General features: G+C 47.0%; 1 protein-coding gene across 1 annotated transcript in view; it reads right to left on the bottom strand.

Annotated features, from left to right (window-relative positions):
* The window catches only part of LOC138260997 (metabotropic glutamate receptor 6-like), a 202,891-nt gene that overhangs the window by 169,914 nt on the left and 18,498 nt on the right, over positions 1-14,479 (bottom strand). Inside the window, exon 2 of the mRNA XM_069209587.1 lies at positions 11,613-12,172. Coding sequence (XP_069065688.1) covers positions 11,613-12,116 — 504 coding nt within the window. The 5' untranslated portion in view covers positions 12,117-12,172. The remainder of the gene's footprint in view (positions 1-11,612; positions 12,173-14,479) is intronic.

The following is a 14,479-nucleotide window of genomic DNA, read 5'->3' as shown; positions in this document are numbered from 1 at the left end:
TTTATAGAGGTATTCTTTGAATTTAACTGTTTTATTTTATTTTGAAAAAAAGGCAAATTCAACCAGGTTACTTTGAACAACCAATCTGACCGCCTCAAGTGCTGTGAGAAACACTGCAGCGTACTGAGCTGAATTGCGTGTTGCGTTACTTTTGGTTACAAACCAACACAAATCGCCATTTGGGTTGGTTTTTAAATACCAAACTGGGTTTTGTGCTGGGTCTCCATTAGAAAGGTTACACAAGCATAATGCAAATCTTTGTACATAAGAGATTATCTCCAGGCTGAGTCATCCCTGGATGTGCAAAAAGTCTGGAAATATGGGGTTGCCATCATTTAGTTCAAACCCAGCCACACTTTGAAAGAAGGGTTTTGGCATGCATGTCAGGTCCTCCTGGTGCATGGGACTGCGTGTCAGGTCACCAGAAGTGCATGGGTGTGCGTGGCAGGTCCCCCGAAGAGCGTGGATATGCATCTCGGGCCCCTTGAAGTGAATGAGTGTGCGTGTCAGGTCCCCAAAGTACATGGGTGTGTGTGTGTCAGGTCCTCAGAAGTGCTAGGGTATGCATGTCAGGTCACCAGAGGTGCACTGTTGTGCGTATCAGGTCCCATGGAGTGCCTGAATATGTGTGGCCGGTCCCCGGATGCAGCGGCAGATGCTGCTGTTGCAGCCAGGGTTCAATGTGCCTACACTCTACCAAAGAGAGACGCATGCCACCTCTGCCTGCTTCTCTTATATCAGAGAAATACCATCTATTCCCTTGCTCCCTTCTCCCTTACCACACACCTGCACAACTCTTTCACATTTGAGTCAATATCACTATTCTAGTTTTTATTCTCTGAATGATTGCATGCATGACAGATGTCTGTGCATCCAAGCACATGCTGTAGGCACGAGTATCCATGCATGGTCTGAACACAGGCTGTCCTCCCCTCTTGTGTGGGTAAGGCGGCCCAGGGCAGAGGAGACATTGTTGAACACTCAACTCCCTTTGTGGCCTATCTCTAAATCCAGTTCATTACATCTTCAAGGATATGTGAGTATGGAAGACCATGTGAGGGTGGTGGGTTACTTTATAACAGACTAAAATACCTTCCAAGGGTTTCACAATATCTTACACCGTGTGTTCTTTTCCACATTGAGCCAAATGCTGCACTTCCCCCACATCTGGCCCCTTTTTAGGTTGAAGCTGTCTGATTTGATAAAGACATCTTGGGGACATTCAGAAAGCTGACCTAGGAACGTATTCGCCATTGCTTAGCATCGGCTTTGTGGTTTGTAACTCACATTTTCTGGCTTTCTATTTACTGTTTTTATTTGCTGTAGGCTGTCCAGCGTGACTTCGTCCCTCTCCCCTCCCATTGCCCAAACCTTTTTACTGTATTGTTCTACAAACGATTTAGGTAAACAGGCCTTTAAATCTTGTTCTTATTTTGTCCTTTTTGCTGGGCATTCAAACACAGAGGTCACATGTGAGGCTGTCTCTTCCAGGGAGCTTGGTATTTATTATTCTATCTCTGACTTCAAAGTGAGTGAATTTATGTGACAATTCTGCTGAGTACCCATGTAAGAGAGGAAGGGATTTGTTTTCTGGCACACAACACAAAAATGAACTGTGCTCATGTTTCAGATTATATCAGAATTTATACAAATGAAGCAATTTCTTTTTGTCGTTCCGAAGTGTGCTGGAAACAAATATTTGAATAGGTATCAAAACACATCAATACACTGGGGGTGACATTTGCACACATTATTGTTTGCATGCACTAAAACCGTATTTCGGTCCCAGTGTAATGGTCATTTAATTGTGTTTCTCTAATTGCAGTGCGCTACCACACCATGCATACTCCACCTTAGGCCACTTCTCTCTATGCCCTTCCACTCTATGTCACGCCACTCCACTCAACAACACTTCACTTTACTCTATGAGATGCCACTCCAATCTACGATATGCCACGCCACTCCACTCCACTCAACTCAATGCCACTCCAATCTACGCCACTTACTCCACGACATATGCCACTGCACTCTACGCCCTTCCACTCCAAACTACTTACCCCACTTCCCTCCAATCTATCCCACTCTACTCCAATGTACCCCAATCTACCCAGTCTACCCGACTCCACTCCAATCTACTCCACCCCAATTTACCCACCCCACTCCAATCTACCCTCACTAACTCAATCTAAACCACTCCAACCCAATCCACCTGATTCCACTCCACTACTATCCAATCTACCCCAGTCCACTACAATCTACCCCAGTCCACTCTAGCCCAATCTACCCCACTCCACACCAGTCTACTCCATTGCAGTCCAATCTACCCTACTACACTCAGTCTTCCCCATTCAATCTATCCAATTCATCTCTACTCAGTTCTACACCTGTCCACTCCAATCTACTCCACTCCACCACAATCTATCCCACTACAATCTACCCCAATCAACTGCACTCCACTCTACCCAAATCTACCCCACTTCACTTCACTCCAATCTACCTCACTCAAATCTACCCCACTCCACTCCAATCTAACCCACTCTACCCCAACCCAGCCTACTCCAATTGCCCCATCCCCACCCGATCTACCCTACTCCAATCTACCCCTTCCCAGTCTGCCCCACCCCAATCTCCCCCACTCCAGTCTATCCCTATCCACTTCACTCCAATTTACCCCACTCCAATCTACCTCACTCTACCCAAGCCTACCCCACTTCATCCCACTTCACCCAGCCCCACTGCAATCTACCCACCCCACTCTACCCCACTCCAATCTATCACACTCCACTCCAATCTACCAAACTACCCCACTCCAATGACCCCTCTTCTATCTACCCTACCCCAATCTACCTCACTCATTTAAAATCTACCCTACTCTAATCCACCCAATGTACCACTCTATCCCACCCTAATCTGCCCCATTTTACTCCAGTCTACCCCACTTCACTCCATTCTTCTGCAATCTATCTCAGTCTACCCCTATCTATTCAACTCCACTCTGCCCCACTCCACTCCAATCTACCCCTCACCACTCTACCCCAATCTATCCCAATCCAATCTACGAACTCCAATCCACCCAATCTAACCCACTCCACTGTCGGTTAATTTACCACACTCCATTCCACTCTGCCCAATCTACCCCACTTGAATCTACCCACATCTAGCCCACTCCAAACTACCCCACTCCTATCTATCTCACTCCAGTCTACCCTACCATAATCCACCCAATCTATCCCACTCCAACCTACTCCACTTCCCTCTATCCCACTCCACCCTAATCTACCATACTGGACTACAGTCTTCTCCTCTCTACTCCAGCCTACCCCACTCCGCTCCAATCAATCCAATTCAAATCTACTCTTCTTCACTCCATTCTACCCCACTTCTCTTCAGTCTACTCCTCTCTCCTCCAATCTACACCACACACTCCAATCTACTCCACTCCGATTTATCCCAATCCACTGCACGCCACTCTTCTGTATGTACCTGTAAGAAAATGCCTCCTTGGCATGGTTACCCCCTGACTTTTTGCCTTTGCTGATGCCAAGTTATGAGTGAAAGTGTGCTGGGACCCTGCTAAGCAGGCCCCAGCACGTGTGTTCTTTCCCTAAACTGTACCTTTGTTTCCACAATTGGCACAACCCTGTTACTCAGGTAAGTCCCTTGTAAATGGTACCCCTGGTACCAAGGGCCCTGATTCCAGGGAAGGTCTGCCATTGTCTTATGCCACCCTGGGGACCCCTCACTCAGCACATGCACACTGCCTCACAGCTTGTGTGTGCTGGTAAGAAGAAAAAGACTAAGTCGACGCCAACCCCACACTGCCTGTGGCATAGGTAAGTCACCCCTCTAGCAGGCCTCATATTCCTAAGGTAGGGTGCACTATACCACAGGTAAGGGCATGTATGCATGAGCACTATGCCCCTACAGTATCTAAGCAAAACATTAGACATTGTAAGTGCAGGGTAGCCATAAGAGTATATGGTCTGGGAGTGTGTCAAACATAAACTCCACAGTTCCATAATGGCTACACTGAAATCTGGGAAGTTTGGTATCAAACTTCTCAGCACAATAAATGCACACTGATGCCAGTGTGGAATTTATTGTAAAATACACCCAGAGGGCATCTTAGAGATGCCCCCTGAATACCAATCCGACTTCTAGTGTTAGGCTGACCAGTTTCTGCCAGCCTGCCACAACCAGACGAGTTGCTGGCCACATGGGAAGAGTGTCTTTGTCACTCTTTGGCCAGGAACAAAGCCTGTAGTGGGTGGAGGTGCTTCTCACCTCCCCCTGCAGGAACTATAACACGTGGCAGTGAGCCTCAAAGGCTCACCCCTTTTGTTACAGCGCCATAGGGCATCCTAGCTAGTGGAAATGCCCGCCCCTCCGGCCACTGCCCCCACTTTTGGCGGCAAGGCTGGAGGAGATAATGAGAAAAACAAGGAGGAGTCACCCACCAGTCAGGTCAGCCCCTAAGATGTCCTGAGCTGAGGTGACCCCTGCCTTTAGAAATCCTCCATCTTAACTTTGGAGGATTCCCCCAATAGGATTAGGGATGTGCCCCCCTCCTCTCAGAGAGGAGGCACAAAGAGGGTGTAGCCACCCTCCAGGATAGTAGCCATTGGCTACTGCCCTCCCAGACCTAAACACACCCCTAAATTTAGTATTTAGGGGCACCCAAGAACCCAGGAAATCAGATTCCTGCAACCTGAACTAAGAAGTAGGACTGCTGACCTACAAGCCTGCAGAGACGACGGAAGACAACAACTGCTTTGGCCCCAGCCCTACCGGCCTGTCTCCTGACTCAAAAACCTGCAACAAGCGACGCATCCAAAAGGGACCATCGACCTCTGAAGCCTCAGAGGACTGCCCTGAACCCCAGGACCAAGAAACTCCCATGAGCAGCGGGTCTGCTCAACAACCAGCAACATTCTTGCAACTTTTCTGCAACTTTCAATGCCCTCACTCTTCCTGCCAGAAGCGTGAGACTTCACACTCTGCACCCAACGCCCCTTTGGCTCGAGATCCAGAGAACCAACACCACAGGGAGGACTCCGAGGCGACTGCGACCCCATGAGTAGCCCGAGACGACCCTCCTGGACCTCCACAGCGACGCCTGCAGAGAGAATCCAGAGGCTTCCTCTGACCGCGACTGCCTGTAACAAGGGGCCCGATGCCTGGACCAAGCACTGCACGCGCAGCCCCCAGGACCTGAAGGAACCGAACTTCAGTGCACGAGTGACCCCCAAGCGACCCTCTGCCTAGCCCAGGTGGTGGCTGGCCCGAGAAGTCCCCCTGTGCCCTGCCTGCACCGCTAAGAGTGACCCCTGGGTCCCTCCATTGAAACCAATACAAAAGCCGACACCTGCTTTGCACACTGCACCCGGCCACCTCTGTGCCGCTGAGGGTGTGTTTTATGTGCCTACTTGTGTCCCCCCAGTGCTCTACAAAACCCCCCGAGGACGCGGGTACTTACCTGCTGGCAGACCGGAACCAAAGTACCCCTGTTCTCATAGGCGCCTATGTGTTTTGGGCACCTCTTTGACCTCTGCACCTGACCGGCCCTGAACTGCTGGTGTGGTAACTTTGGGGTTGCCTTGAACCCCCAACGGTGGGCTGCCTATGCCCAGGAACTGAGACTTGTAAGTGTCTTCCTTACCTCATAATCTAACCAATACTTACATCCCCCAGAAACTGTTGATTTTTGCACTGTGTCTACTTTTAAAATAGCTTACAGCCATTTTAACAAAAACTGTACATTATATTGCTTTAATTCAAAGTTCCTAGCTTACCTGTGTGGAGTACCTTGCATTTTATGTATTTACTTCAAATCTTGAACTTGTGGTTCTAAAAATAAATTAAGAAAATATATTTTTCTATACAAAAACCTATTGGCCTGGAGTTAAGTCTTTGAGTGTGTGTTCCTCATTCATTGCCTGTGTGTGTACAACAAATGCTTAACAATACCCTCTGATAAGCCTACTGCTCGACCACACTACCACAAAATAGAGCATTAGAATGATCTAATTTTGCCACTATCTTACCTCTAAGGGGAACCCTTGGACTCTGTGCACACTATCTCTTACTTTGAGATAGTATATACAGAGCCAACTTCCTACAGTACCCCACTATGCTCCAATCTACCCCAATATATCTTATTCCACTCCACCTCGATCTGCCCCACTTTAAACGATCCCACTCCAGTCTGCTCCACTTCACCACAATCTATGCCAATTCAATCTACCCCACTCCAATCTACTCCACTCAACCCCAATTTACCCCCTTTCTTCCCACCCCACCCCACTCTACCTCACTCCATCCCACTCTATCCTACCCTCCTCCACTTCATCCCACCCTACCCCACTCCACCCCACTCCAGTCTACCCCACCACATCCCAATCTACCCCACCCCACTCCAATTTACCCAACTCCCCCAATCTACCCACTCTACTCTACCACTCTCCAGTCACCACACTCCACTCTAACCAAATCTACCCCTCTCCAATCTACCATACTCCATCCAAATCTACCCCACTCCACCCCAATCCACACCATTCCAATCTACCCCACTCCGTTCCAGTCTGCCCTACTCTAATCCACCCAATGTACCCCACTCCACACCAATCTACTGCACTGCGTTCCACTCTAATCTACCCCACTTCACTCCACTCCTCTCCATTCTCAACTCCACTCCAACCTATCCAACTCCACTCCACCCCACTGCACTCCAATAGACCCTACTCCACTCTACCCCATCTACCCCACTCCAATCTACCCACTCCACTCTATCCCATCTACCCCACTCCACTCTACCCCATCTACCGCACTCCAATCTACCCACTCCAATCTACCCCACTCCACTCTACCCCATCTACCCCACTCCAATCTACCCCAGTCTACCACTCTTCATTCTACTCTACCCAACCTACCCCACTCCACATCATACTACCATATTCTATTCACATCTACCCTACCCTATTCCACCCCAAACTACCCTACACCCCACTCCAATCTACCCCACTCCACTTCATACTACCATATTCCATTCACATCTACCTTACCCTACTCCACCCCAAACTACCCTACACCCCACTCCAATCTACCCCACTCCACTTCAGTCTACCCCACCCTAACACAATCTACCCCTGCCCAGTCTACCCCAATCCAATCTACCTACTCCTATCTATCTCACTCCAGTCTAACCAAATCCACTCTAATCTACCCACTCCACTCCAATCTACCCCATTCCACTACAAATTACCCAACTCCAATCTACCTCACACTGATCTACCCCAATCCGATCTGCACCAATCCACTGTACTCTGCTCTTCCGCAATCTACCCCACTGCACGCTACTTCAATATATCCCACTCCAATCTATCCCCACTCCACTCTCCTCCGATCTACCCTTTTTCACTCTTCCCTAATCTACCCCACTCCACCCCGAGCCACTAACTTTTAGCCACACGGAACAGCAGCCGCACTGGTGTGCAACATTGCTAAAAGGTCAGCCTGGGTCTGCCCCAGTGCTTAATTTGAGCCGGTGGTTTCCGGTGCGAGGTACCATCACTTATTTTTTCTGCCTCAATCATTTACTGCGATCAAAAGATACATGTAGAAAAGACGGAGGAAAAGAAAAACGAGAAAGCGTCGCAATGGATGAAAGCAGAAAGCTGCAAGGGTGAGCTGAAGGGGCAGGGAGTGGCCGTAAGTGGATTGAAAAAGCCCTAGATGGCTTCAGGATTACGCTGCCTCAGTATTCCCTGCTGGCACATTTAATTTCCGGAGCCGTGCGTTCGAAAGAGAGCTTTGGGCACCTGCATGCTTTTATTTACAAATGAATCACTGGTCTGCTCTACAAAACCCTGGCCTGGCTGCAGACAGTGCTGTGTTGTGTAAGAGCACACAGCACGGTGCAGTCAACAGGTCACAGACCGGCACCTGTCACATATCCTCTTTTAACCCTTTGTCAGGGGTCAGTGCTACAACGGCGGGAAATACTGAGGTACTAAGCACAAAAATGATTTACCGCTGCATCGTGTCTGAATCAAGTGACAAGCCTGGGTACGTATTTAGGCAGAAACACTGTAGCTGATGTACAACCAAAACACAACAGCACACCGACCCAGTAAAACAGAACCAAAAAGCACATTCAATAACATAACACAAACACATAAAAACAAACCCCGGACGTACCGCATCCGCCAACCTGCAGAGCCAAACCACAGGCAACCAACCTGGCGGTGCTGTCCAGCCTGTCCGAGCCCTCACCCTAGCCCCTCCCAGAGCCCACCAGAGCCCCCTCGTCCATGGGGCCACGGCTCTGGGACCACCGTCGCTAGACCTCATAGTGTCCCCACAGCCTCGTGCCCTTGGGGTACCATCAAACCCATCCTTTAGCAGAGGGGGTTCAGGCTCGGGGAGGCCCGAGCATGTTAGCACAGGATGGTAAACCCCTGCGGAGCAGGAGTAATGACTCAAGAGAAAGACCCTCGATGCTGGGCACCCAGGAATCCAGCACCAGGCGCGTAGCTTGGTCAGGAAGCCTGAAGGGGGTGAGCTTCAGATGTTCTAACAATCTGGCTGGCATATAATGTTAACATACATTACACAACATTCAGAGTGCATGAGAGGGGCCGAAGGGGCAGCGGAAAGGGGGTGGCATGTTGATTGGTAGGAGTACTAAGTTAGAGAATACACAATAGTTTTGTAAATTCAGTACTTAATTTGTAAATAAAAAGGTGCCGGTGCCCAAAGCCCTACTCTTAAACATGCGGCTGCTGCAATTAAATGTGCAAACATGGGATACTGAGGCAGCGTAATCCTGACGTCGGACCTCTTCAATCCATATAAAGCCACTCCCTGCCCCTTCAGCTCACTCTTGCAGCTTTCTACTTTCTCCCTTTGTGGCGGTTTTTCGTTTTTCCCTTCCTCTGTCTTTCCCATATGTGTCTTTTGCTCGCAGCAAATGCTTGAGGCAGAAGAATAAGCCCCGGCCCTCAAAAATAAGTGCTGGTGCTCAGCACCGGACACAACAAGCACAAATTAAGCACTGTGGAAATTACCAAATATTTTCAAGGACTTTCAAAACAGAGAGCCTGAAAGTGTGTGCGTTTTTGTCTGTGTGAATGTAAAACTTCCTGGTGAAATCTGAAAATACCTGTACCCAACTATTAATTAGAAAATACATTAATTACGAGGGTGCAACACCCCAGACACCCCCCTAAATCTGCGCCCCTGTCCACCACTCAACAACGGTGACAGAAATACAACCAGAGGAGATGTGGTCAGAGGGTGAACCTACTAACTTCGGAACCGGGAGTCTTGGGTTCTAATCCCTGCTCTGGCATTGGACTGAATATCTTGTGACTGAGGTTATATCGCTTAATCTCCCTTAGCATAACATTATAAATATGTGTGACATACGGTGTCATTATACACGTGTGACACATAATGTGCTTGCAAAGCTCCACAGTTCGTTCCAAGATCCTCTGTGGCGCTTTACCAAGCACTGCACAGAGTTAATTTTGTTTTTGTGTCCTTTTGTAGTGTTTTAAAGGGACCTTTGAAGATTGCAACAAATATTGTTCAGTTTCTGGCAAAAGGCAGCAGATTCCACCAGGGGTCCAGTGCACACAAACTATCAGCCCTGCCAAAGATGCAGAAGCACAATAATCGCAGCAGTAAAATCCCGGGCCCAGGCCCTAGAACAGAACCTCCCAGGCTCACGTGCTGTGATCCACCCAATGTCAGCATCCTCATCTCTGCAACCCCCTTGGACGACATTCCTACTTTACAAAACAAACTTCTCTACTATGGCTGCTCCTGCCTTCACTCCAAAAGGTCAAAAATGTCTTTCCTTTTCAGTGCCTCCAGAGTCTGACCTTCAAATTCTCCAAAGTATCGGAGAAAAATGCACTTTTTGTTACTTTTTGTAATTATCATATTTTGTTTCACTTTTGAGTGTTGTTTTTTCTGAACAACATTGGTTTTGTGATTTATACCATGCTCTTTGTAGTTCCACTAAATAAATCTGTACATGAAAAAAACAAAGATGGTATCCTGTATTTCCATTCTGTGTGTGTTCCCCTGGTTGAAATTCAATTAGGTCAGTTGCAAAAGGTTTAAATTAGATTGGGTAATAACATATTTTTTTAATCTAATGAACCGTCCAGCCAAAAATGAACTGATTACAAACAGGTTCTACCTGATCCAGTTGTAATCTGTGTTTTAGGGGAGTGCGAATTGCAAAGCTTTTTACTCTATAACCTTCTGAAGTTTTACATTTTGCAATCTTTCTGGACTTCACGAAGCATGTGAGACTTAAAACACTAGTTATGTGAGAAGATTTTACCTACGAGTAGGTTTCTGGCAGAAAAAAAAAATCATTTGCAATACAATGGGTTTCTTGTTTGCTGGAGTTAGAGCTATTAACGTTGTAAATTCCTAACTGGACTTTTCTTGTCACATAAATTGAAAAATGAAAAGTAAAACAGTTGACATAAGCAAGCCGATTCAAAGCGTCACGGCTGCCATGAGCATGAAGGAGAGACACAAAAGGACAAAGAAGTTTGCTGCAATCAAACATATGGGCAAAAGTGCAACTATCAATGTAACAGGGTCGATGGCCAAGGCGGTAACAAAACTGCCCCAAGGAGGGACAAACATAAAGCAGTTACCAATGATAGCACAGGATTTTTGAATGGCAAATCCACGAACGAGTGATAGTGATGGGCGTGCAGTGGGTGTGGTTAAAAGCCCTCAGATAGATTACAAAACGTCAGAGCGCTTGCACGCTCCAGCTAAAAATGATAAAAACAATTTTAGCAGGAAAACTGTTTCGCAAATAAAGGTTCACATACAATTAACTCCCATCACCTCTTCCACTCCAGCCAAGAAGATAAAGTTGACAACCTTCACTGAGCTTCAACTGCAATGTTTAAACATGTGTTTCCTCCTAGTGTTTTTGGCCGTTCACCTATGTATATCCTGCAGACAAATTCCGCTGGGAAATAAAAAATACCCGCTAAAACCAATGTACACCATTAAAAAGTATTAAAGCCCGAACATGTAACAAAATCAACTGAAAGTTCCTCCATAGGAACGTGTAAAAGTCCACATCCTAACATCTGGATCCAACAAAAGTCACCTACAAGTGATGAACTGGAATTTCCCCCAGGCCCTCTTTCATCATGCACAATTGATGTCTTTTTTCCCCTCAGTCTTCAAATTACACTGCTATTTACCAAAATATCCTCAAGCTCCCCTCTTCAGATCCCACCTCCCTGTGCCACCTTTGTGGCCAATCAAGGTCCCTCTGCTTTAAGTAAACTGAGACCCCATGTGATGTTGACATTTCCCCATGTCTGTACAGTTGTCCCGCAGCTCTGCACACTCATTCCTAAATTGTTTTTATGGCAACAAGTTAGTGTTTCCTACAACTTCCTCAGTAGCACCATAAACTATTTTATTGGGCAACTGACAGCAAACCAGCTTCGATGGCGCTAACAGCTAGACCACTGGCCTCATGCGACTGTGGGCTAAGAATGGACCAGTTCCATCATATACTGCACCGGTGCAGACACCACCCTACCTTTTCTTGGAATACTCACTGCAAATAAACGCAGAACATTGGCCACCATGATGGAGACAGAGCTAGCGGAGGCCCCAATGACCCCGACCACCCTCTCTGGTTTGCTGATGATGGGTGGCTCCCCATTAGAACAGCGGACATCCGACGTGTCCTTTTGTATCAATGCTTGGACGAAGGTGAGCGACTGCTCCAACGCGTAGGTGTCTCGCGAGCAGGTGTCCAGAATTCGAGCTCCCAGCGTCATGTTGGGCAGGAGATCGGGGTCGCTGTTGATTTGGTCCAATGCGTAGAGCATGGCCTCCATGCGATGAATACCCGCTTCTTTCTTGATCTCCCCACAGGGGATCCCTGCCGGTCCCTTGGCATGGACGGGAAAGAGTCCCCCCAGTGTAATGTCTCCGTCTATCTTGATGGAGTGGGGCTGGGTTGTCTGCTGCCCCCGCGTCATGAATACTGACGCTTCCAAGCACCAAACCAGACTCATCCAATGTGGCCAATGAAGGCAGGCCGGCAGTAGCCACATGCTTGTAGATCTACAGGCAAGAGATGATCACTCTGAGTCTCTGTGCTGCTTCAGTTCTGAAAGAGGAGAAATAAATTGACAATAAGGCAAGGACATACAGACAATCTCACTCATCTTTTAACATGGTACTGGGTGACAAAACTGACTTCCATTTAATAAACTATGCATTCACACATAATTAACATTTATACACTAAACTGAAAATGCAGCAATAAACATAACACTATTTTCCTGTGCTTGGCTAAACTAGGTCCAAACTAGGCCTAACTTCCATCTTGAATTTTAACGCAGCCATGATGCGTATTTTCATTATTCATTGACACCGCGTGCAATCAGAATGTGCCCTCATGCTCTGTGTTGACGTGTTGTTCTCGAAGAACTACTGAGGAAGCCTTTTTCAACATTCAAGGCTATTCTTGCCTGAATCGTTGTTTATAAGTCCAGCATTGTTTGTGTAACTAGATTTGTACTGCTACCGCTGAAGACATTAGGTTAGAATAGGGCATATTAATGTTCAGTTAGGGGTTAGTGCTTGAATGGTGTCATTGGGTGACATTGTATAATTCCGTATTGTGATTTGTCAATTTACTGCACCTTTGGTCCCCCTAAGCTGACTGTGCAATTTCCTTCGGCTTCCACTGTGGATTTGCCTGTAAAAATGATGCATTTTGAAAGTGAGCCGGTCTTCTGACTCCCCCCCACCTTTGGAGGCTGAACTCTTGTTGGTTTATCTCATGATCTGGACTTAGAATATTTTTGGCTTGTTTTGATGTCATATATATTGCTGCACATGAATGAACCTTAAGCTAATTCTCTATATCGACTAGATTTGCATTTCAACTAATATGTTTGCCTTTTGTACTGCACCTTGAATTTGTTTAGTAAGTCTTTATCCTTTGTATTTTACTCCCAACTCCACATCATTTATTTCCTTGAAATTGCTATTTATCTCAGCATTGTGTTTTGATGCCATTTAGGGACATTTTGCATAAATGCTGGAGGTTTAACACCGTCCCGATCCTGTGTAGGCACTTTACCTCCATCCTATCAGATATATGAGATAACATCAACATGGGTAACCACCGTCTTGATCACAACACCCCTACTTTTGGCTTGGGTGAGAGAGGGAGGCTGTCATGAGTGCAGACATAGGTCTTTTCTCTCAGGTCAGGTCTAAATGAGTGAGTGTGAGAGAGAGAGTAAAAGAGAGAGTCTGTAGTAAACCATTTCTTTAAGCCTTTGAAATCACTCAGGACATCCTCTTTTTTAGGGGTAGCATCACTTTTCAGGACCCTCAAGATGGCCACTGGATTTGACCAAAAGGGAGAAAATCATCATTGTGTCTTGCTGCTGTGGAGATGTCTGTTGGCACACGCCCATCATGGATGCAAAAAGATGGAGGCCCGTTTGACTGTGTGTCACTTACGATCCAGCCCTTTGCCCACTGATGATGCTTTGAGGGGTGGAAACTCGTTGTCAAGGAGTAGTGTGGGGCAAAGGGTACCTGTAGGATTGGTGTTCATTAGATTGCTTTCCTTATTATACCTCATATGGACTTGCCACATTTGCACCAACATTAAGCTTTTTGTTTTCTTGTGCTCCATGCAGAGGAGGTGCTTAATTTGTAAAACAGAAATATACAACCAAAAAAGAAAGGTGTATTGCTTGAATTAATCTCAGCCACTGGTAATCACTCTGTCTGTATCCCAATTCTTCATGATCTTGCCCACCAATTCATTATTTTAGGATTTGTGCTCCCTTCAAAACAGCTATGGTGATGATATCCAAGAAGACCGTAATGAACTTAAGAAGCGTGATAACAGGGTGCTCCAAGAGGTGCGTTCACTCTGTCACAGATACCCTCAAGTTGGGAGTTACTGAAGTAACTGGCTGTTGGTGAGGTTGTGGGTGACATTCAGGGCCCTTGGAAAAAGAGACAAGAAGTTTAGGGGAATCAGCACCAGGAGAGACCCAAGTGATGGTCACATTCATGGTTGGAATGGCCAGAAAGGCAAGCGGGCAAACCCCGAGGACACTGGAGTCACAGGAGGCCTGTTTTGACACTTGGAGGCTGGTTTTGGCTTCCAGGAGTGGTGGTGCATGTTACGCAATACTGCCGGCAACTTGAAAGAGTTGCTCTGATTCTAACGTGCCTTAGCATGTCTGTACATGGGGGCTGAATTTATCATTTTCCCCAGGGCTGTTCTGAGTCCCCAATCCGACCCTGGTGACATTGCTGTGTGCAGAAAATTACAACACAGAATTGAACTGAGCTGCCTAAGCCTGAAACAATAATTGGACTGTTTTTGATTGACAAATGTGTTTGCTACGAGATAGCATTGTTTGGGCTGCCTTGGGTTGGC

This window comes from Pleurodeles waltl, chromosome 10, assembly GCF_031143425.1.
Source record: "Pleurodeles waltl isolate 20211129_DDA chromosome 10, aPleWal1.hap1.20221129, whole genome shotgun sequence".
Lineage (NCBI taxonomy): Eukaryota > Metazoa > Chordata > Amphibia > Caudata > Salamandridae > Pleurodeles > Pleurodeles waltl.
This window is presented reverse-complemented; position numbering and strand designations above follow the sequence as displayed.